The 25244-nt window shown below is 41.6% G+C and overlaps 1 protein-coding gene across 8 annotated transcripts in view; it reads left to right on the top strand.

Annotated features, from left to right (window-relative positions):
* The window catches only part of DAAM2 (dishevelled associated activator of morphogenesis 2), a 198728-nt gene that overhangs the window by 143938 nt on the left and 29546 nt on the right, over nucleotides 1-25244 (top strand). For 7 of the 8 annotated variants that reach the window (XM_083829088.1, XM_083829087.1, XM_083829093.1 and 4 more), the window contains 8 exons: nucleotides 801-918; nucleotides 2486-2624; nucleotides 4059-4117; nucleotides 4538-4722; nucleotides 5693-6010; nucleotides 12948-13055; nucleotides 15936-15968; nucleotides 19570-19676. In XM_083829088.1, coding sequence (XP_083685214.1) covers nucleotides 801-918; nucleotides 2486-2624; nucleotides 4059-4117; nucleotides 4538-4722; nucleotides 5693-6010; nucleotides 12948-13055; nucleotides 15936-15968; nucleotides 19570-19676 — 1067 coding nt within the window. The remainder of the gene's footprint in view (nucleotides 1-800; nucleotides 919-2485; nucleotides 2625-4058; nucleotides 4118-4537; nucleotides 4723-5692; nucleotides 6011-12947; nucleotides 13056-15935; nucleotides 15969-19569; nucleotides 19677-25244) is intronic. The other variant, XM_083829091.1, reaches the window with a different exon arrangement.

Genomic DNA, 25244 nt, shown 5'->3' on the forward strand with positions numbered 1-25244 from the left:
ATTCGTGAATGCTACCACCTCAGAGACTGTGGAGAGAATCAGTATTTTAGAATGGGTGGAGTTTGAGATGATCATAAAACAAGGACAGTTTCCACAACCTCTAGCAACAGTAAGGGGCTGTAGGGTCCAGAACAGTTGTAGTTTCCTCTTTCTTTTGAATCAGTTCCTGCCAAACACTGATACAGACCAACAAATCCTTCCCTGCTTATTGTCTCTTATTTATGCCACCAATTCCTTGGACCCAAAGGTTCTCATAGAGTCATTGGATGGTTTGGGTTGGAAGGGACCTTTAAAGATTACTTAGTCCAACTTCCTTGCAATGGGCAGCAACAAGAATCTTTCACTAGATCAGGGGGGTTGGAATTAGATGATCTTTAAGGTCCCTTCCAACCCAAACCATTCTATGAATAATTGTTGCTCAAAGCCCGACCCAACCTGATTTTGGATGCTTTGAGTGATGGGGCATCTTATTTATTTATTTATTTATTTATTTATTTATTTATTTTGCTTGCTCCAGTACAGCTCTTGGTGTCTTGGTGGCTCTATGTGACTTTCTAACCACCTTTCTAACCCTTTGCCTTGGGGATCTTTTCTGTTCTGGAGTAGGTCAATGCATATCTCAAAGACCCATGTGCAAGCTCCTCACTGAGATTATAGCTAGACATTGCAAGAGACTGCAGAGGTCCAGTTGCTGGGAACTTGCTTGTCTCCATGTTGGTCTGACCTTTCACAGTTAGTCAGGTTTTCACTGTGCGTGTTTTTTCTCTGACTTGTCCTTGCACTGCCTTCCCTCACTTCAGATCCACATTGATACAAAAAGTGCCTCTCAGATGTTTGAATTGATCAAGAAAAGATTGAAGCACACAGATGCCTATCCCTATTTGTTATCCATCCTCCAGCACTGCTTGCAGATGCCATGTGAGTACATCACAGTTTTCCAGAGGAAGGGGTGTTGAAGAAATGGGTGCAGTTTTGGCATGGGTGCAGGGTCGCAGTTACCAGGACACACACTGCTTTTGTCCTCCATTCAGAACTTGGCAATGCCTAAGGGACTTAGTATCTTGCACTGATCCCATCCAGCAGATTTTGTCGCAATACTTAAAGCATCAGCTTCACTTCTCTGCACTTTCAAATAAAACTAAGTAGCTGGAGACATTCCAGTTAGTCACTGACAGAGCTCTTAGTGACTTTAAATTAGGAGCTTTAAAAAAGAAAGAGCCCTTGTGCTTCAGATCAGAGAATTCTCAGAAATAGACACCATTTTGAATGTTAACAAAATGCAGTGAGGAATTTTTCTGGTGAAACAATACAGTACTGAAAGCTTTTCTTTCACTGGGAAAATCCACAAGAAGTCTTTGGGCTGCTGTCTTGTGGCAAAATATCAGTAGAGGGCTCCTGAACTCAAACTGAAAAATAACATTGGCATTTGCTTTCAAGAGAGGTGATAGGAATCTACTTGTTAACTGTAATAAAGTAATTCGGTCATGTTTCAAGAGTGTAGCAGCTGCGTGAAAGCATAGCAAGATCACCAAAGAACTACCTGCCTTAATCCTCTTAGGTATCAGGGGCTGGTTTTGGTTACTTTCAGCCATATTTGAACGTTCAAACTGAGAAGTCAATGTAAGGAAGAAGTATGCAGTGAACTTTTTCAGGAGGTAGTGTGGTATGTTTTCAGGCACTGATTAGGTTTAAGTACTGCCATGCACAAATTCAAGCAGTTGTTTGTCCCAGTGGCCTCCTTGCTATTACCATTTAAGACAGTACTTGAGCTTTGGGTATTGACCTGGAGTGTTTTGTGGCAGAAGAGTTAAGTCCTTCTAGGGTAGGACAGAATTGTACTGGAGCAATTTAAAATAATTTAAGGTCTAGGTTATGTAGCTTAGGGAGCTAAAGTGAATTTTCTGTTCCTCTGGCTCTTTTATTTGACATCCGTAGGAGCAGTCCTTTTTGTTCAGTTTCTGTTCTTTCTCTCCACACATTTTGATCGTGTTTGTATGAACTTTTTGTGTTAGTTGAGTTTCACTGATCTGCAGACAACTGAATAACTGAGTACGCAGATAGAACATCTAATTGTTTTTATAGTGCTTGGTCACGATATTACCTAGGTGCATAAAAAAAAAAAAAAACAAAAAAAAACCACTATCAAGCCCCATAAATTTCTGAGTAACAGCCATCATAATCATGGCAGAATCACTTCTAAATGTGTCTAAAGTGCAAGCTGGAGCTAGTCTGTCAAAAGGATTGCACAGCCTGAACGTGCAAGTCAGGCATAGAGTTGCACATGCTTGTTATGTGCTGTTCTAATATGCCTAGTGTTTGTAAATAATCTGCTAACAACAAATCAATGTTAGGTGCTGTGTACTGTAATTTACTACATACGAGATTAATATGGGAACCGGAAAGGAAGGAATGGCAGTTTGTCAGTAGATCTGTGCACTTTGGCATGAAAATTGAAGTTCTCATGAGTTGGTCATTTTCCATACAGATAAGAGAAATGGAGGAAATTTTCAGCAATGGCAGCTGTTGGACAGAATACTCCAACAAATTGTTCTGCAGGATGAACGAGGAGATGATCCAGATATAGCTCCGCTGGAAAACTTCAATGTCAAAAATATAATTAAAATGTAAGCTGCAGTATTATTGTTTGTTTGTCTTATAAAGGTGTAAGTATATGACAAGTATGCAGGTACTTTGGAAATAAAATATCATACCTGAAGAATTACTTGTGTTAATTTACAGCTTCTTGTTGACTTGCTAGTCTTATAGCCAGTTTCCCTCTAACGACGTCTTCAACAGATGTTATTTTCTATCAAAGTCCTTGCCTTCTAATTTCTTTTAATATTAGTTAGAAGAGCAGAGAAAAAAAATGTGATAGTATAACAAAACTACCTCATTTTTCCTTTTTCTTTCAAAATGTTAATGAAAGCTTTCATTGATATTCCCCCCAAAATGTTGTCATTTCTACTTAGATCTGATTCCTCATTAATGAGCACATAGCTTAGAAAGATTTGAAATGGTTGAAAACAGTCCCCATCTAGCACATAAAACCTTTTACCTCTCAGTAAAGCATCTGCATGTGTTCACCCACAGACTTGGCCAAGGGTTCTACCATTATTTTTTCCCATAGGGCGCATCATTTGAGAGGTCTAGCTACATTAGCTGGCTCTCATCTCTACTTCCCTGTTCACAGTCCTTTTTTAGCCAAACTTTTGGAGTCTTCATCCCATCCATCTACCTCTGCAGGTAATTCATGGCCCATTAGCCTTCTGAAATATCCACTGGGTAGAGCATTCTTATAGAACATAAGCCTCATATGAAATCAAGTTCTGTACTAAAAATCCTACAGTCCATCCTGTTACAGGCATGAGTCAAAATCAAAATTGATTTCTCATTATGGAAAATACACTGGTGCTGATCTCTTTTTGTCTGTCTGGATATCAGACTCCATTGTAGAATTTGTGCCTGATCTTCCATTTCTACTTTCATAGCTACTACTCATTTTGCATATCTAATCAATCCCCAGCATGCCCTGCATATTTTCTGTCAGTAATAGGAAATAGCTGTGCCAGTATGAGATACGAGCATTGCCTTGTTACCGATATATTACCCAACAGATAAGCATCCTTCCTCAAGAAAGAAAAAAATAGAGAGAAAAAAAAAAGAAAAAAAAAAAAAGGCGGCAATCCAGCCTTGTATTAATGGTAGGATAATTTGTATCCCACGGCAGGATGATTTTAGCTATGACTTCTGCCTTTCAAAATAAGTATCCTTGGCACCTTGATGGTATTACCTGAAGACAGGCAAATGCCAGGATTTTTTTCCCCAGACATTCCTTTATTCCTCTTCAGGACTTCAAGCTACAAGATATCACCTTTTTAATATAAGCTGTTAACTACAGTAAGGATCAGAATCTGGACCCGGACTGACCACTGGTATGGTCCTGATTAAACGTGTAAATTCACCAGGTTGTCTTTTGCTGATCACTTCACACAATGGCCACTTGCCTTTCAGGCTGGATAGCTCAGAACAAATTTAAATGATCTGATTTCATCTTTCAGGCTGGTGAATGAAAATGAAGTCAAGCAGTGGAGGGATCAGGCAGAGAAGTTTCGGAAAGGTGAGTGTGTCTTTTGTGTTTGGGGATGCAAGAGAGGAAGAGCATGATTCAGTCATAGAGCAGCAGGCAGCAGAGCTAGGCACAATTGGCTGTCCAGGTTTTCCTTCGTGGACTAAACCTGCTTTGTCCCTTCCAGTATATTTTGTCTCCTGATGATCAGTATATCTGCTTCGTAGGATGGGGCTTCCCTCAATCCTCACGTGAAGTGATTTTACAGTCTAAGTGAGACTTGGGCATTGCTCTATTGATCACTGAAGATTACCGTCAGAACAGTCAGACTCCAGTTTGTTTTCTCTACTTTCATTATACATCCCCAGATGAACTGACAGAGTTGTCAACTTTATTTCAGTGTAACCTCCATCTCTTTGGGAACTGTTCATGAGCTTTATTTCATTAGCCCCACTTGCCTGTTCTTCCTAGATCATGCCGAGCTGATGAGCAGGCTAGAGAAGAAGGAGCGGGAATGTGAGACAAAGACCCAGGAGAAAGATGAAATGATGAAGACACTGAACAAAATGAAGGATAAGCTGCAGAAGGAATCCTTGGAGTTGCGCCAGACCCGGGACCAGATGAATGACCTGGTAGCTCAACTTAATGAGTTCTCGGTAAGAGACTGGGATTCTTCCCAACCTTGTTTAAAGCCTGCTAACGAGTGAATGATGAACAAAAGTACATTATGAGTGAAACTCTTTCTATGGTCTGTACAGAAAGAGTTTGTCTAGCCAGATACAAAGATGAATGCTTAGGGGCTGTTTAGCTTTCAGTAGAGACCAAAATCCCTGAGCTGGTGGTTTGGAATGCGTAATGCGTGAATGGCCTGCTCCATTCCTTCTTCTCAGCCACCGTCTCTGTAGAAGCTGCTGAGGCACGCATGTCCTCCTCTAGGCACTATTTTTACTGCTGAGGTGGTCCTGATTGGAGAAATATTTTGGTGGAATAGAGAGAAATCTCCCAGGTATGAAAGTAAATTTAGTGACAAAAGAGGATTCCTGTTGTGCTTCAGGAGGGTCTGTGCCACCCTGGAGCTCTGCAGAAGTGACATTTGCATCTGCTTCTTCCTGCCTGTTCCTCCTTCCATCCCAGTAGTGTGCCTGAGCTTCAACTCCCAGGACACAGGCCTGAAGTTAGATACTGCAAAAAGCAGATTCATTCCCTCCTCCCTCTCCCACTTTGTGTTGGTGGGGCCTAATGACAGGTATTCAGTATTTCAAACCCAAGGTTGAAAACCCAGGAGTTCAAAAGTTCATAAGATTGAACTTTTCTCTTTTTTCATACATAAGGAGAAAATAATACATTTTGGCTTCTTTTACTAGCTTTCTGTGTTTCTGAGCTATTTATGGTTCCCTTTTTCAAGCTCTTCTCCACAACTTCAAGGGCTTGAAACTTTCTCTTAAATGAAAGCTGAGATTCCTCCCTTTATTGCATGGCTTTGAGTGCAGGAGGCTTTAAAGAAAACATCAAATATTTTGAGACTTGTAATAAAATCACATCAGCTGGCAACATGGAGTTATTGTGCCTTTTAAACCGTTTGCTTTCTTTTTCTGTGTTTTTTTTTTTCTTTTTTTTTTTTTCCAGCACGGGGGCAGTATTTCCTTCCCACCCCCACCACCCCCTCCTCCAGGTGGTCCACTGGCTTTGTCGTCTTCTCTCATGTCTGAGAATTTGCCCCCGCTGCCACCTCCTCTGCCCTTCTCCAGCTGTCCCCCTCCTCCGGCTCCACCACCTCCTCCAGGAGGACCTCCTCCCCCACCAGGAGCACCACCCTTCTTCAGCATGGGGGTGCCACCCCCTTCAACAACCACCTTCAGCAGCAGTGGCACCAGCCTGAAGAAGAAATCTATCCCGCAGCCTTCACACCCACTGAAATCCTTCAACTGGGCTAAGCTGAGTGAGGTAAGAAGCTGCAGTACTTTCAGCAATTAATTAACTTTCCTAGTGTGAATCAGTGTTGATTAATGCCATGAATTGCAAGGTCACAGAAGCCAGTGATATTGTGGCTTTCCTTAGGCTGGGTCAGTAGGAGTCACTAACTGTCTTGAGGGAGCCTCCCCACTTCTCCAGCGGCAGCACAACACATCTCCTGTCATGACCAAAGTGCCGGTTAGGTTGAGCTGCAGTGGATCTTGGCATACCGGTGGTTCAGCACAGCTACAGTGGGACTAAATATTGTAAGCCAGAGCTGGACATCTCCAGGGCTGGTATGCCAGAGCTGCCCTCACTTGCGCATGAGGGAAAAGGATGGTCAGAGCCAGTGTGGGCAAGACACAGTGAGGACCAGCTTCCAAACTAGCCTCCTCTACCCTGACAGGAGCAGTCTCCAAGGAGAGAAGGGTGGCCTGTTTCTCCTCACCATTCACTCGTGGCCATGAGGCTATCTGCCCTTTTCCTTGCATGGTTACAACTTTGCCACGTGGGAATAAAACTCTGAAGTGGAAATAAAAGCAGAGGAATTGGATTCCTCCTGTTGCACTCATTTTCTGCTATCTTGGTTGCCTTTACCTCCCTTCCATTTCTCTCCCTATTTTTTTTTTTCCTTTTCTCCCCTTCTCTTTAGGTCTTAATTTTTTTAACTGATTCACAAAGAAAAAAAGTGTCTGTATTGAGTTTGGATGGCTGCCTAGAAACCCAGGTTCTCTTTTAGACTGAAACTCACCCAGGGCCCAACTCAGGCATTTGGAATGAGTGTCCAGGGACCTCTGGAATGCCACAAGAATTCTCTCTCCCCCTCTCTCCTTTTCTTTAAAATAAAGTGAAGTGAAATATTTGCTGCACCGTCTGTGCTTGTCTGTCAAGGCCACGTGGGGGGTGTGGGAGAGAATGTAAAGACGGGGATTTATTTTCCTTTGCAGAACATGGGACTTAGTGCTCTGAAAAAAAAAAGAAATAATAACTAATATATGTGTATATATATATGAATATATATGAAAAAGGGAGAGCCACAGGTGTTTCTGTTTAGTGTACAGTAACTGTAGGCTTATCCTGCCCTCTGGTTAGGAGTGAAGGCAGCTGTACTAATAAAATTGAAGACCTGGGTGGTGAGGTAGGTAAAACGTGGTATTTTGAAGAAGGCAGAATAGATGGAAAAATGGACATAAGAGGGAGGAGTTTTCATTTTGGGGTGTTTGTGTTAGCAGTTTGACCTAGTAAGGTCCCTGCAAAACTGCAGAGGTTGAGGTGAAGAGCTGCATTTGTCTTGTTCTTTGGGGCGCCCTTTGTTATGGAATTAAGTAATTCCACTGTCTGCTGGAGAAGGTGCTGGATTTTGTCCACCTTCATCAGTTATCCTGGATTCCCTGCTTCAGTACAAGGCACTCATTTTCTGTTCACGTGGTTATGAATTTTCTGGATACAAAGTCATGGGTAGGTCAGTTAGCCTCATCTTGCATTTCTTCACTATTGCAGCACTTTCACAGTGTTCTCCTGAACTGTCAAAGTAGCCATACATAAAGTAACGAAGACTCAGAACCAGCATACTGTTGGGGGGCAGCATATCTCCAGTTCTTGAGTATGGGGAAACAGAGGCCTAGAAGTGTGCATAGTATTGTTTTATAATATTATTATAATATTATATAATAATATAATATTATTTTGGTTCATGGTAGTGCTTAACTTCCAGTTCACATGAATGCAAGTTTTCCCCACAAAAAAACAGTTTGAGAAAAAATACATCTGATACCATGTTTTTCTTTATCTTTACAAGCTGGTCCAGTTAGCAGAGTTCAAGGGTATGCTTGCACCATGCAACACAGCAGGGTGCAGTGACCCAGTGCTGGAAACAGAGCTGCACATGAGCTTAGGGCTGTAGCCAGGTCGAATATGTTATTCAGCTCTTTGCGTCCTGTTGAGCCCACCCTTCTCAAAGTAGTTAGTGCAGGCTCTCTGTCCTAAGCTGTGTAGTAAATGTGAAGATGATGCTCTGACTGAGGCAGTCCATATGATTTTGACCCCCTTTCTGTCCATGGAGTGAAAGAAAGCTGACAGAGCCCAAGAGGAGTGTGAATAGGACTGACCATGAGGGATTTGTCCGTGGTATACTTTCTTAGTAGAGGAATCAAGGTTGTTCTCTGGGGCAATTCACATTACTTTTTTTTTTCTTTTTTTTTTTTCCTTCCCAGCGCCAGTACTGTCTTAGGAAGGAAAGGACTGATCTGCTGGGCGTTACAAGAATGGTCAAATATATTCTAACTCTTAGCAGTTGACAATAACAGGTTGTCCACAGTTCCCATGGGTACAATTAGAAAGAGCTTGACTGGAAAGTATTCATGCTTCTAACAAGGAGACTCCAAATCCCACTAATTTCTTCTGGGAATTACAGATTTTGTACTAGCTTTGATATGAGCTGATGGTCAGTGGCAAAGCCATTTAGATGCATACATGGGCTGAATTCTGGTTAAGCCCTTCCACACCATAGCTCCATTCATACAGCACTGTAGCATTGTCTGTGAATTCCATTCATACAGCACTAGAGTAGTGCTGGTGCCAAGGATCTCTGTTTTTCAAGAAAAAGATACTGCAATGTAACTACTGTAATGCCCTGGAAAGATTCCTTTCTTTGTTTCTAAACAGAAAGTGGAGTTTGCTCTCCCAGCCCAGATTTTACACAACACCCAAGATCAAACAGGGTCCAGACATTTATGGTTCATCCAAACAATGGAGTGGCTTCAAGCACTCTGGAAATATGGATTCATATAATTAACTCTTTAATAAATATAAACATATTCATTTGAAGTTGTTAGAGTAAATCAAGTCAACTGTCAACTGTGGTGCTTGTTATCTCATGGTTAGAGAAGAAACATCCCATTATGAGACAGGCTGGTAATGACTCCAGCAAATGATCCAGACCTGGGTGAACTTATGCTTGTAATGTTATTGATTATTCTGATTTCTGAAACTTCTTTCCTAAGAACAGCCTGAGGATCACAGCAGACAATGATACAGAATTGCTGCCAGAGATTCAAACTTAATGGAAAGATTCCTACAAGATCTCTGTGTGAAGCTGCTCGTAATGGCCTTGGTGGTGCCCAGTCCTACGCTGAGATAAAACAGCTGTCTCAGTTAACAAAGATGCCAGAAATAAAATTTTTGTGCACAGTGGATTTTTATTCCATTGAGAAAAAGATCTGATACCAAGAAAGAAATTTTAGAATCATAGCATGGTTTGGATTGGAAGGAACCTTAGAGATCCAGTTCCAACCCCCCTGCCATGGGAAGGGATGCCACCCACTAGATCAGGTTGCCCAGGGCCCCATCCAAACTGGCCTTGAACACCCTTTTTCAGATACATAATGGAATTATGAATTGAAATTCTAAGTTTTTACACTTTTTGATGGTTTAAATTTACAAACATTTGGGGGTTGTCTGGTCCAGTACTTGCAGAACACTCATAGTTTCTATGGTTTCTCTAGCCCTGCAGGACAAATGAAAGGCTGACCCAAAGTACTGTTAGCTTTCACTTTTCTGCGAGGTTGTTGAGGCATGATGGATTTTGATGGCTTGCTGCAGAGTATCATTTGTTCTTCAGGGTAAATAAAATCATCCATCAGATGTAGCAGAGGATAGCTTGATATGATTTCTAGCTCCAAGAAGCACTCCTATTCTCTAATCTTCATTGTTTTGTCCACAAATCGGGCTTCATTACAAAGGTGGAATAACAACTGTAGCAGCTCCAGTGAGCTAATTATTAAATACAACTTACCAAAACTTCATGGAGCTTGATGGAGCAAATGTCTTGTAAATAATTGCTCTGAAAATAAGGTATTTCCTTAACTATTATGTACAACCATTTTGATAGAACTCTGGGAAATGTAGTTTAGAACGTTTGTTTCTTAAAATGGGCCAAGGCTTTGCAAAGCAGAGAAACCACAGATCTAGGTAGACTTGTCGAATGAACGAACGCATAAATAAATAAAGATGGGGGAAAGCATGTTGATTGAGTGACCTCTTCTTTGTTTTTTAAGGAGGAAGAAAGAAAGGGAAGAAGAAATAAGAATTTTCTTCATTTTTAAACTTTGAGTTAGGGACCATAAATATTCTTTCTGGTGCTGAGGGAATCATTTATCATAGCAACCATGTTACACAAGTCTGTTTCTCCTAAAACTCTCAGTCTCTCTGGCTGATGACAAGGCACTATCAGCCAGTTAATCCATAACTGAGTAGGAAGAGCTCAGTGTAGGAAATTATCTGGCAGCAGCAACAAAGTTTTCAAGGGCAGAACTTAGGATAGAAATAGAAAGGACAACCCCATTGCAAGCAAAGGTTGTTTATACCTAAGCCTGCCTAAGATTTTCTTTGACTGGACTAGTTAGCTTGGGTTTTAAGCACTAAGTTGGGTCAAAATTCTGTTTGTGCACACCATTGCAATGAGTGCTGCTTTGGAGTTTGTCTTCATGCTTCATGTAGCACACAAACCGGCTTATATGGGATCAGATTCAACCCGAGTCTTAAAATGAATATGAATGAAACAGGAATCATTTTAACTTCCGTGGTTCCTTTTTTCTGGAAGATACAGATAAGAACCGTTCTCTGCGATCCCTTTGTGAGTCTCAGAACTGCCTGTTCGGGCACCTCTGCAATCCAGTAAGACCAGCCCATTCTGTAGTGCTTTCATCAGTCTTGCCATTCATGGGGAAACTTCACTCCCATGAGGGCTTTCCAGCCTGACAGGTAGATGGGCAAGACTCTCATAAGTAGCTGTCGCTTGAGTCACATCCAAGCACAGCATACAGCTCCCAGTGCCTGCCAAACACAGCATGTAGGCAACCCCAGGGTTCTGTCCCAATGACAACTCTATGGACCCTTCCTGAAGGAGGTCCATACCCCTAAAGGTTGGACGTGGTGCTTAGGGACATGGTTTAGTGGGTGATATTGGTGGTAGGGGGATGGTTGGACCAGATGATCTTGGAGGTCTTTTCCAACCTTAATGATTCTATGATTCTATGAATTCCTGACCACTGGCTCCCTTCAAGATATATTTTTCCATCTCAGTGTTTGATGGGATGATCTGAAACAGGGAGAAACTCAGAGAAATATTCCCAAGTTCAAATACATCCCTCAGGATTTATAATGCAAGGTTTATAAAGCCAGCCTGGAAACTGAGTGAGATTGAACGCCCTGCCTGGATGCTTCTGGCTAAGATTGGCAGTAGAAGCCAACATTGGGATAAAACAAAAATTAACTTTGTCTCATATTCCTTTAGCTGAGATGAGCTTCCCAAACTTGTTTGTTGTGTTGTAGTCACAGGGTCATATTTTTGCTATTATGGAAAGGAGAGCCACACTGATTGCAAGGAGTGATACAAAGACATCGGTGAGCCTATTCAGGGGTACGTGCTGCTCCCATCTAGCACACACTCTCACTGCAAACAGCACTGCAGCAATTTCAGCCAGACAGCCCTCCCTCCCCTCGGGCACTCACAGGCTGCCTCTGGAGGGAGGGTGTTGGTTTTCCTCCACAGTGTCTGCCCCGCCAGGAATTTCCTCCAGAACACTTCACACTTTTATTTCCCCCTCATTTCATTCTCTCATCAGGTGTTTTTCCTTGCTCCTTGAGCCTTGTGGCTTAGCACATTTCCCTCATTCCTTTGATGACTGTGAATGGGAAGTAGAGCCTGTTCCTAATTAGTTCTGATAATGAAGTGTTAATGCACTTTGCTGTGGAGGTGCAAGTCAGGTACTTCAGAGCTGGAGCCTGTGTGAGGGTTTCATTGCCATTGCTTGCTGTTCCTGGCTTTCTCTCCATCGATATTCTGCTGTTTTTTCATCTCCTGAGGTTTGCTCAGGTCTCTTTACAATCCTTTCTGTCCTTTCTCTTTTTCTTTGAATCAACACCTTCCTTATTTTTCCAACTAATAAAGTATACATTAAATGTACACTTTATTAACTAAATGAACTGAAAGACAGTGTGGTCAGGTGTGAAGAGCCCTGAATGGGTGTGAATGAACCCTCTTCTGAATGGGTACTTGCCCAAAGCTTATCCCACTCCACATGAACCTTAACAGTCACCAGGAAGGAGAAAGTAGCTCAATCATTGTGTCCTCTTTGCTGGCAAGGACATCTGTTCTGAGAATATCAGCAGGAGACCCCAAATCCTCTCTTAGCTTAGTGTGACTGCTGATTGTGGCAGGGGGATTGAAACTATATGATCTCTAAGGTCCCTTGCAACCCAAACCATTATGTGATTCTATGATTTTATTATTAGATAATGCCTGTGTTATAAGAGCTTATTTGGTCCAGGGCTGGTGAACAGAAAAATTGGAGGAGGAGTCTGTGCTTTTGAATATTTCCAATTAGTGTGGATGATGCTCTCTCAGACATTTGGGTATAGCTTGTGTGTGAGTCAAAAAAGAACTCAGATAGACAGGAGAGATCACATAACAGGAAACAATTTGACTTCAAAGACTCAGGGCCTTAAAAGTAAAATAAAATCTTAAATTACTTTAACAGGCAGGCAGAAACCACACACCCTTTGGGGTTTGCACCAGAACCTGTCAAAATTTGTAGATGGGAATACATGTCTTGGGTTTGTCATACATTAGTGTCCTTCCTGAGCTTTTTCTTCATGATGATGACACTTCTTTCACGTGACCATAATCATCATGGTCAATCTTGAAAGAAGAATTACTGTAGAATCATGGATGTTGCTTGAGATATGGTCTGCTAGTCTTAGAATGTGGCCTTTCATCAGAGGCTTGCTGTGGTGATTTTTCAGGCTATTTTTTCACACTAATGTTTAAAAAATAAAACAAAACAAAACCCAGCTACACCGAAATGGCATCGGATGTGCTTAGCTAAAAGGTTTTGCTATCTCATTAAAATATGTCCTTTTCTTTCAGGAGAGGATCCATGGCACAATCTGGAATGAGATAGATGATTTAAAGGCATTCAAGGTGCTGGATCTAGAAGATTTTGAAAAGATGTTCTCAGCATATCAGAGACACCAGGTAGGGGTGGACTCTTCCATACCTTGTCTTCCTTGAATTCCTGGAGGAGAAAGGAACACTTATGACAGTGATTTGGATTCCTGCCCACCTGCAGTCAGGCTGCATTATTTGCTGTTCTGTCACTGTTAAAAAATGGCAAGATCAAAAGAAGAGGGGAGGATATAGTGGGCAGAGTATAACTTTCTGTTATCTTAATACTAATAGACAGCTCTGAGACAACAATCCCCAACAGGTAATGCTCAATTTGACCTCAGCAGCCACTGGCTTCCAACAGCTCCTGAGCTTTACGTTCATGCTTGCTAGCCATCTTTTTTTTTTTTGTCTCATATCTTTCTACTTCTCTATTTCCCAGGGAAAAAGTCTGTAGTTGCCCAAGTACTGAAGCAAGGTGACTGAATTAGCTGTCTTATGCTTTGTATCTTTCTTTCTTAAACAGCCAACTGATCCAACTGGCTAGGTGACAGAAACTGTCTGAATGAGAGATTATAATACAAACAGCATGCTTTAAAAGTAGCCATTTATTAGAATGTCTTTTTTCCCTCCTCTTTTTCTTGGAAAGCAAGTCATCTTCAATCCATCTATCTCCACTGAATGAAATTTAGCAGGAGGGGGATTGTACTTGCATTCCCTGAACTCCCCCAGCTTTCATTTGTTTTTGGAATGTGCTTGGAGAAATTCAATCTTTGCTACTCTGCGGAATCAGATCATTGCTTTGGAATTTTAGGAAAAGACACAGACTTAATTGCCATAAACAGCCTTTATGATTAAGCTCTACAATGATGATGGTAACTTCATTGTAATTATTCAGTATCTTAGAATTAACACACAAAACCCTTGTCTTTGGACTTTTCCATCTGTTCCTTTCTTTATCTCTCTCTCTCATTTTTTTTTCTGTCTAATTCAATGAACATAATAAATAACTAATGAATAACTCTTCTGATTTACTAGCTCACAACCATCCAGATAAGCATCCTAATGTCAACTGTGAAGACTGCAATGTTACCCATTGCAAGATGAGATTAATTTCTTATGCTCCTGCAAATAGCTGTTGCTGTTTCTGTAGGTCCCTCTCTTTCTCAGCCTGTGAATCACATTCATTGAAATAAGAACTTGCTTCACAGAGGGAAAGAAAGGCACGGAAAATTGCACTGCTGCACAGGATTGGGTTTAGACCCTGTGCCTACAGCTTAGTTATGGCAGTGAGCTCCCAGGTGTCATGCGAGTAGCCTGACTGCCATCTGTACATCAAGGTGCCATTCCAACATAGTGGTTTTGTGTCAACACATGCCATTTCAGGTGCAAACATTGCAGTTTCCTCACTAGAAACAACCTCCCAAAGCCTTGCCTCCTTTGGTCTCCAAAATCCAAATCCAAAGGCATCGTAGTCTGCAGACTCTCAGAAGCAAAACATTAATGGATGTGTAACCAACCCCTGCAAAGCAGCCTGGCCTATTCAGCCATAAACAAACCTAACCTTAAACAGACCTTAAACCTAAACCTTCCCACTGGAATGGAGCTGTCATCAGTAACCTCCACGAGTCTCAGAAGAGTCCTCTTCAATCCTTATTAAGCACACTTATGACAGTGGCTCCAGACGCTGGAGTGTCACTTATGTAAGCTCATCATATTTTTATGCAGTTAAGTGCATTGCTACCCTTCCATCTTTCATTTTGATTTTACACTGCTAATGTTTTCCTTAAATATTCCATTGTTGTTACTTTAATGTATACTTTATATTTCATCCATACTTACTCCAAACCAAACTGGATTCCAATCAACAAATCCTCATTAATTTTTACTTTTTTTTTTTTTAAATTTTAAGTCCAGGCAACCAAAATTACTTTTGAATCAAATTCTTATGAGAACTTTTCCAGTTGATTCACACATAGTCTTTTCTCCTCTTTTCTTTCTTGAAATATACCACTCTGGCCAAGTATGTGTTTACCCTGGGTTTGTGACTTTTAAACTTCATCCAAATGTCTATAAAGAAAAATGTCAATGCAAAACTCTGCTCTTTTACATCTGAAATGTTGAACGAATTCAAATAAAGACATTTCTTTCTTTGCTGCTATTAACATGATCTTCATATTTTTTCAGTTTCATTTATATTAAACAGCTTCTTTTCTTTCTTCGTCATTTTTTTAATGTCAAAGGATCTTTTCTCCTCTCTCAAGCCCAGTGTGTCATTTTGGGTGCCTATCAGGGAAAGCAAAATTGTCCAGCATACAGAATACTGGACCAAGAGTTCTTAAAACTTGTCTTTTGACTTTGCTCCAATCTGACTGTGTAATATTGACCTTTTGGTTCAGTATATTTGATGTTTTCCTGGAGTATGAAATAAGTTGTGAAACAGTTGGTGTTTGTTACCCAGTGGTGCTGTAAGATTTTTTTAGTGGTTACAGAGTGCTTTTGGCTATAAGTTGTTGGCTATAAGTTGTTAAAGGGTATAATGTGCTATTGAAACAAGTTGTTACCGTTAACGGCAAACTGTGCCTCTGCATCAGGAGAGGAGAACTGACCCTTGATTTTTAACCTTGGCAGTTCTTTCAGTAAGGCTCTGGACTAGATTTGTAAAGGTATTTAAGCATTATCGTAGTTAATGTTTCGAGACCTAAGAGATTTATGGTTTGGAGACCAAATTTATTCTTTTCAGAAAAGACCAAGAACTCTTATTTCCCTAACACCTGCTGATTTAAAATATGCAAAGAAATGCTGAAATACCTTTAAACCATCTGGCCCAGTATTACTTGCTAAGCATTTTATTCTCTTAGAAAACAGTGCATGTCTAAATTCAGCTGCCTTGTTAAACTTGGTATCCTTCTCTGTGACTGATTCTTGGCATGTTTCCTTCTTTGTTATTTGTGGCTGCTGCCTGCATAGGACCTGCTAACTAACCCCTCCTCCTGTAAGCAGGTGAGTATCATTGTCTGCCTTCTGATCCTCTCTTAGCGCTTGGGAAGGTGAAGCACTGCACCGTGCTGTTACAGGATCATGCCTTGTCTCATGCCAGTTTTTCATATGTCCTTGCACCTCTGTTTTCTGGGTCAGGAAGGTGGTAAAAAAAATAAAAATAAAAAAAAATCCTTTGGTTGTATCAGCTCTGCAATAGGAAGATGTAGTTCCTTTCTTTCAGTTAGCTATAACCTCACTGTGCTTTCTGCCCATGTCTCTGTAGTTCTCTTTTGATGATCCTGGGCAAAAAAGACCAGGGACAGAGGAGATGTGAATGTGAACTCTTCCTTCACCACGGTAATAGTTTCTCCAGTGGAGAACAAAGGCACTGTAAGACAGCCTTCATTCCCACTGGTCCCATCTGTGGTGCATCTGCTTTGGACACGACTGAAGTCTTCAGATATGTTCACTATTTCCTGATAAAGAAAGTCTTTCTTTCTGTAGAACAAGGATGCACTTCAGTTGGACAAAAGGATTTGTGCCAACTGAGAGGAGAAGAAGGGTTAGACTAGAGGGAAACCTACCACATTTAGGATTGCCGAAACCCTCAGAGAGTTCAGTACAAGGTTGAAATAGTGTTTAGATGAAGCAGAGACAACAGACTGCCAGTGTGTCTTCATACTGGCTACCTCTCACTTTATTCATCATCTTAAGCAAGATTTGTGGGAGAACTTTAGGGAAGCGCAAGCCTCTCATAAGGGGCATTCAGATGTCATACCTAATGTCTTTATAAGAAAGCAGTCCTCACTGTGAGTGCTCAGGGAACTGTATCTAGAAAGTTTCCTCTGACACTGGAGGAGGCTGATACATAGATCTGGGTCATGAACCTGGGTTATCATCATGGCAATGTGCACCATGAAGCAAGTCAGTGTGGTAGAAATGGTTCCCAAAGTATTGATAATTACTGAAACCTAGCATACTGCCGTGGTACCAGACCACATGTTCTGCAGTTCACCAAACTCAAATTGTATTTGAAACGGTACAGCAGTATGAGAAATGTATCCCACATGTCTAGTCATACCAGTAGTGAATTTTTTAGCTGATATTTGAATTTGCAATTAAAATCTCAAATCTGAAATACTCTTTGAAGTGTATAACACAACATTAGTCCACATGGAAAGTTGGTAAAGGAAGATGGAATAAAATGTAGGGATGTTGTTTATTAGCTTGACAGCAGTTCCAACTGTTCTTGCTTTGTGTGCTTGACTTATCTCACAAAAGCTGGTCACTACTGCCCCCTTGCTCCTCTTTTTTCTGTCTAAGAAAATGCAGATAGTCCATATGCAATCTGTTTTCCTTCAGCTAAACTGGAAATCTGGCTTCAGTAAAACCTGAGGCTTCATCTGCTTTTGCTTACACGTAACTCCAAGTGTCTATAAATATCCCTCTCCTCAATATGAGTTCAAGAGAATATATTTTTAGATGAGACCAGCCCAATCCTTGGTCACTAGGAGTGGGCCACGTCTGAGTAGTTCAGGTGTTCATCTCTGTTGAACCTTCAGGGCTGGGGAATTGAAACGGGATGGAGACTGTTACACCAATCCCTGATGCATGGCTTTAGGGGAAACCATCTGAACACACACACAGTGCGTAGCCAAGCCCTGAAATTTTATTTTATTTTTTTTTCCTTGGGATGGGTGCTGGATAATGGTAACCAGCTGTGCTTGTCTGCAAACACTAGCCAGTGAGGGGCAGTGAAGCTTTTAAACCAGGAGCAAAGCACAGACCTACCAATACCTTTCTTACCTCTCACTGTTCAACAGCTGCCTATCACCCTATTCCCCTGACATCTCTGCATGTCAGATAAGACATCCTGGGGGTGCACTGCTCTTTGCTTTTGTTAGTTTTCCTCAAAAATAACAAACTTGCCAAATGCTCAACTTTTCCTTTCTTAGAAACACTATTTGATGTATCCCATAGAGACACAATTTTTTTTTTCTGCCAAGCTAGACACATTGGGTACCTCCAGCAGACCTCCAGGTGTGTGTGTCTTCAGGTGGTGCACTGTACCTGCTTATAAATGCTGCTTAATATTGGTGGTGGCTCACTGCAACACTTTTGCGTACAGTTATATGTGGTATGAATCCTTTGTATGTCCAGTAGCAACACAAGCTGAGTGTAGCTGGTTGTAGCATGAACTCACATGGCAAGTAACAGTATGAATCTCTCTATGGCTTACATTTAAATCTTAAATATTTGTATATAAAAAATTCTTGAAGTGGGTTAATCAGGAGAGTAGTAAACCGTTCAAAAACATCATATTAGGAGTTAGTAACTAAATCAGACACTAACGGAAGGAAGGCCTGAACTGCAGAACTTTCAGTCCTGGGAGTTAGTGCTGGGAATTCCATGATTGCCATGGTCTTACATCTTTCCATGGGTATCTGCTGCTGATCTCACTCAGAGACAGGGCAGTGGGGCAGATGGACCTCTTGCTCTGACCCAGCATGCTTGCTGTTATGTCCTAAGAAAGAAGACACATTGTTAGTTTGATGGATGGATTCAAAGCTGAATTATACTTGTTAGTTTCAAAATCTCAAGAAATGACAGTACGGGTATCATGGAAATGCATTTTTGAAGAGGTTCCAGCAGCTGCTAGCTGGGAAGATAAAAATGGTCCTGTTTCCAATTTCCTCTTCTCTGTTGGTTACGAGGGAGCTATTATCCAGGATTACCACTTTTTATCATTACCTCTACTCCCTTTAAGGAATGGTGTTAAAAGACACTCAAAGTAACTACAGAAAGCCAATCTCTGGAAATGAAACAAAAGTCTGGTGTGTAGGCAGGACAAGCGTCAGAGATTTCTGGATGGTTAGACTGGGTCTGCAGTTAGTTTCTATGTTCTATGTCAAACATTTTGGATTGGGATTTTCCAGGGTTTTCCCAAGTGGTGAGTTTGGCAATGGGAATATACAGAAAACTTCGGGAAAAGGTAGTTTCTCCATGATTAATGGTATTAATTCATTTTAAAACAGGGGCTAGTTCACATGTAGATGTTGACCTTTTGGTAAAATACATTTGTAAGATAAATGCCATCTTGTCCTACTGTTTGCCTCTCACGCATAATATGGATTGGACTGGCCCAGTGGCAGCCTTAAGAAATGGAGGGAGTTTTTTTCCTCATAGGGCTGCAGCCTTTCAAAAGTGCTGTGTAAACTCTGCAGGAAACATCCACAGAAGGATATGCTGTGACACCACTGGGCTTTACCATCATGTGCCCAATTTTCCTGTCACCCTGATTTTACACCAGAACATCATAATAATACAAGTGTTAGTAGAATGAGTCCAATAGGTTAGAATCAGGTCCAGTATTTTCAGTCAAAGATGATCTTATAGGTGGTAATGAGTTACTTCAGTTTGTCTAGTAATACAGGCTTTACTTACATGTCTTCTGGCCTTCCTGTCTCCTTTTCTCACCACGTGGGTGGATTTTCCCAAGTTGGGATGTTGTGTTTTGGTTTTTTTTTTTTCATCACACTCAGCTAAATCTATCAGTGTTGGGTGAGTAGATAAGGAAAAAACATGATACTGACTGTTTTCCCCCCTTTTGAATTATATGCAGAAAGAGATGGGTTCAACAGAAGACCTTTACCTCTCCACACGAAAGGTGAAAGAGCTCTCTGTGATTGATGGCCGGAGGGCCCAGAATTGTGTCATTCTCCTTTCCAAGTAAGTGTGCTGAGCCTTAGCTCACAGCATATGCTGTGGTCAATGTAGAGGCAAGAGGGAATGAATTTTAATAAATGGACATGTTCTTTTCTCACCTAGACCTGCTGTCTAATACCTGCTGCACTTCAGACAAACATCTCTTGCAGTGTGATAAAAGCACGTGCCTCTGGTGAAGTGTTAGCTCTCTTAATACACACACACATACACACACACACACGTTTTGTGCATTGAAGAGGTAGATAGACACCAAGATGTATCTGAACACTCATCACTAGAAAACTATCAGTACTTATAGGCAGATAAAAGCAGCTGCTTGGCAGTGCTTCCACTTCACTCTATGTGATGTGTCCCCCATGTTTTTAGTATGTCATTTGGCTCTGCTTGTTCTACATGTTGTTTTCTAAATGTTAATGTGAGCATCTCTCTGGAATACAGCAGTGTTGAGAGTGGTGTTCATCTTTGTTGTTTTTGGTGCTTCAAGAGAAAGATGATAAATGTAAGAAGAGAGATTGAATAATTAGGTCTTTTATTTGCAAGGTAGGCTTTGGAAACCATGATCTGTCTTTGCATGCTCCTGCAATGACTCTTATGTCTTCAAATGTTGTGACATCAGAGCTCTCTGTATGGTTTTCATGATTTTCTACCAACAAGAGTACTGGGCTGGATGTCTGTCACTGAGCAGCAAATTTGTGCAGGCACTGATCCACCGGAGAAGATTGCTTTTTCTGCCAGAGAAAGGATAGCAAGGCTGGAGACAGATGCTAGGAAACCTGTGACAGTACTGCACAAGAAAACAGTTCAATTGATCAGCAGAAAATACAGTTTCATGTGATTGCTTGTCTGCTCTAGCAAAGTAACAGTTAAAAGCAAAGTTGCAGCCAGACCACCAGGATTGGAATATGTTCTTTCCACTGCTTAGTGAAAACCATGGAGGCTCTCTCATTATGCTACTTATGTGGCATTAGCCTGCATGTCAGCAGGACCCCTGCCATCCAAACTAGCAAGGAGAGAAGGCTTACATTTCTCTCCTTGCAGTATTTGCCAACACATGTCTTTGCTGGTGTTGGCAGCTGTCTGCTGATGCAGCCAGAGGGATGCTGAAGGTATAGGGGCAACAGGATTTTCATGCTGTTTGACAGACCTGTGAAAGTGTGTCTGGGTTCAGATTAAGTCATGTAAGCACACGAAACATTTCCTAGAGTGGTAACATAGTGTTTGCAGGTGGCTGGGCTGAGGAGGATCCAGGAAGGTGGTCCATGACTCGCTATGACATGAGATGTTTATTTTTAAATATTTGCTATCCCCAGAACAGAAGTGGTATGGATGGCTTCAGCATGTTTGTCACCAATCACCTCTTCCACCATATAAATCTCGCCTAATCCTCTCTAAAGAGTGAGAGAGAGACAAGGGACAGTCCCTGTGCTTTGTCTTCCCCCCTGTTGCCTTCAGAAAAGTGGCCTTGCAGCATTAGCCTTGCTCTTCAGGGTATACAGCATGTGGTCACTCCAGGTGTGCCAGGTCTGCCTCAAGTTGCTAGTTTTGACTCAAGAGTTGAAAAGCTGTGTTTTGTGTCCACCAACTTCTCCACTAAGAAATATCCTGGTCTTATTGTTAGCAGGCCTAGCATGGATGACAGAGATTTTGAGACTGATCTCACTGTCCCTAAGGATCCTGCCAATTTGCATCGTACCCTGTTAGCTTTGCTGTGCTGTGCTATGGGAATGGCCCATCACCAGGGCTATCACTGGCTTAGATCATTTAATGTTTGTAATGGGTAGTGTTACACCCAGGATATCAGAAAGATCTTACAGCTTGGCACAGGATTGCTACTCCTCCCCAAACCTCCTTTTTAAAGCAACTAGAAAAGCAAAAATTATTGGAAACTAAAATGGCACCTCTATCTATATTCATGCCTCTTACTGCTGTTTCGGCTTATATGGATCTATTGTTAAAGACAGCAATTGGGAGGATTGGCTGTAGACAATAACTGACAGGATTATATGACCCCTTGCATTTTTTTTTTTTTTCATTATTCCACTTCTTCCTCCTCCATTGGGTTAAACCCTGAGAGACATTCCCAGACAAACCATCCCTGGCTGCTGCCATGTCCTCGCTTCTCCCGCAGCGCACCTTACACATGCACTTGTGGGTGTGCACACACACACAATGAGAAGCGATTTAAAAATGGTGACAAACAAAGAGAGTTTGTGCAACCCTGGCCTGGAGCTCCAGCATTCAGGTTGCCATAGCATCTGCCAACAGCTGTTTCCAATTTACTCTAACTGTGCATTTATCCCTGTAGTTTATTCCCCCTTTGTTTACACTAAACTGTCGTGTCCTTTAAAGTAAAATAGCTGCATGGGTTGGGTTTTCTTTCTCTCTACTACTCAAATGTTTTTGTTTTACTAACACTGTGTTAGAAGGGGTCAGGCAGAGCTCATATTTCATATGGCCCAACAAGCCAAAACTTAGCTATAGTGAGAAATAGATGTCTCTTGCTTTCTTTCACAGAGAGATTGGAGCATGGTAGACTGAAATGAGATGGAAATTGAATTGTTAGCTAATTTTTGCTGACACTTAACACTGCAACTTGTAAGATCTTCTCCCTGTTCTCATCTCTATTTTCATAAAAAGCTTTATTTCAGCTATTTGATAACAACATCTTTCAGTTTTGCTTCAGTGGAAGGATGTACTTGTCCACGTTTAATGGGGTCTGATGGACCCAGAACCAAGCTTTGTCCCATAGGCCAACTGTAAGGATTTGAACAGGCACAAGATCAGTTGATCTCACATTATTTCCAGTAGGCTATAATTCAACCAAGACATGGAACCATCTGTCTGTGGTGAGTCCAGGCGCCCACCGTCTTCGAGTTTGGCTTTCTTAATGGTGTTTCCAACATACGGTTATTTCTGTCACACTGGAAATCTGCTATCCCTCATGAATTTCCTGATGTCTTCAGTTTCCACCAGGCTGGAGATTTACTGTCAGACTTGTGTGGTCTGGAAGAGCCATCCCAGATCCCTGTACTTCCCTGCTTTCACCTCACAGCTGGAAATTTCTCTGACCTCTCTCACCAGTATGGCTTCTCTCCCTCTATTACTTAAGCAACAGATAGTATTTTCACTGCTCTAGTGTTTTTGTTGTAGCACATCTTTAAATGTTCTCTGCAGAACACGCCTATAGCATGCATCTCTTACTGTGAAATGCTCTGGTTCTGTGAGACACATAGCTCACATTGAACACGGAGGTTGAATGTATATTTATGGAACATTTTTGGACAAGTTATTTTGTTTGAATTCCAGCAAAATCATTATGTCAGAGTTGTTCTGAGACGTGTTTGTTATTCCTGTGGCCCAGCTAGTTAGCAGAAACCTCCTCAAGAGGCTGGAAACAGTAGGAATGCTATGAAAATGTCATAAATATAGTAGCAGGAGAAGGCTACACAATCTGACTACACAAAAATAGTTTTAAATGTGAATATCATAGTCATTAGATACTGCGATCCAGGCTTAGCAGGCAGCTTTAACAAAAGTTTGTGGCTTTTGTGATTGTTGATTCAAACATCTATCAGTAAGGGAGAAGGGACCGGTGCATCATTTCCAACCAGAACACTAAAGAGACCGAGTATTTTTCTCACAGAGCTCTGCCTGCTCAGAGGTTCTAAACCCTTTCAGCTCAGACGTTAACAGGACAAGCTACGCAGCCAATGCCAATCTCCATGTGCTCTTTCTGCTGTGCACCCAACCCCTGTGCGCCTTTCTGCCATGTGGCCATATATTGTTCACCCTTATATCAAGGCAGATCCCAAGCATTATGGTAGTTTGGGGTACAGATCATATCCTGATACAGAAACAGATCATTGGACTTAGCAGTTCAGTTCCTCAGTGTGCTGTCTTGAAAAACACTAGGCAATAAACACTGCTTCTTGGTTTCCTTAAGGAATTTTTTGTTTTTAAGTAAATGTCCACAATAAATGACTTTAACTGCTATCCAGAGTATGATAAACCCCAGGGTTAAACTGAACACGTCAGCCAATGCCATCCTGTCTTAGACCATGACGAGGAACCAGTAGGCAGGGCTGTCACAAAGGATGAACCTCTGTCTCATCAATATGCCACTGTAATTTGGAGATTGCCGAGTTTGTCCCTGCTTTGCTCTGCTTGGCTTGGAAAGATGGCCATCTCAGATCCTTCTCGGTAGGAAATTGAGAGTGTTTGGATGGAAAGTATTTTGACCACTTATGAGCTTTCTCTGAAGGAGTAAAAGAAAAAAAAAGCCTGTTTCTTTATGCACTTAGCAAAATACTTTCACAATGAAATGCTGAAAAGGCACTGGTAGATTTTTGCCCAATATATTGACACAGACGCATGTCCCAGCTGTTGTTCCCCAAACTGTCTTCTTCACTGGCAAGATGTGTTGGCAGCTGAGATAAGGAGATGCAAAAAAAAAGAGGCTTCAGTGTCTTCTGGGTGAATTTGTAGTTAGACTAGCCTGACATTCCTGAATGTTTCTTCTGAAAGTGGAGAGAGTATTCCCAGAAGATAGCTACTTAACATCAGCCTGCAGCTTGGCAGTCATACAGGACCTTAGGAGAGCTCACGAATTAGAGAAGGTTCGCGTCCCAAAGTTTGGGAGAGAATTAACTAGGAACCTGTGTGAAATGAGTTGTGGAGATGGAGAAGTCTGCAGTCAGCAAAAGCTAAGATTTGGATGAGCTGTACAAACTGGCCTTAGGATGCAGCTAAGTATGTGCATGTGTGTGGGGTCATGGTCATGCATGAGGAAGGGGCAAGGGCTGTTTCACTGCTGCCATCTCTACAAGCAGCAGTGTCACAACTACTATTGCTAGCATCTTTGGAAGCACTGTGGTTCGGTTCAGTTAGAAGAGGAAATGGTTGTGATAAATAACAACCAGTCCCTTTCTCCAAGGAAAAAGGAAGAGTGGGAATGCGATCCATGTGGTATGGGATATTAATGTAGCTGCAACAAGATTCAGGGCTCTCTGGTAGCAGGCAGCCATGCTTCTTTCTCAAAAGCTAAGCAAGATCCGAGGAACAAACCCATGAAGTGACTCATGTTTTCCTCTATGGGGGGAGATGGTTAATGAGCAACAAATATTCTGTTTTGATCCATGGGAGGGAGGAACGAAGGGGGGAGGTTACTGTGACTTAAATCAATGGGCATATTTAAGAAGGAAAAATGAGCGAGCGCTGGATGTATGTAAGGGAAGTTGATGTAAAACTGCAACATGTCTCCCAGGCATGTTCAGAGTCAGGCTGCCGGCTTTCTCCGAGAGGACGAAACAATAAACCACTTGATGTCTGCAAGTGAAGCTGGTGTTAAATCAGCCGAGGTGTCCTGGGGAGATTAGTGATGAATTACTCTGCAGAGTCAATAGAGATTATTTATGAAGCCGGAGGGGATAGAGGGAGGCAGGCTAAGTACCATATCAGAAGTTATTTGGTACTTGTTGAGTTTTAACATTGCTTGAAGATGACTCAAGCAGTTGGACTTCCATAGGCTGCCACCAGATGTATGGGTAAGGGGAGAAGGAGGAAGCATTCTCT

The sequence above is a fragment of the Anser anser genome (assembly GCF_964211835.1).
Source record: "Anser anser genome assembly, chromosome: 3".
Classification (NCBI taxonomy): domain Eukaryota; kingdom Metazoa; phylum Chordata; class Aves; order Anseriformes; family Anatidae; genus Anser; species Anser anser.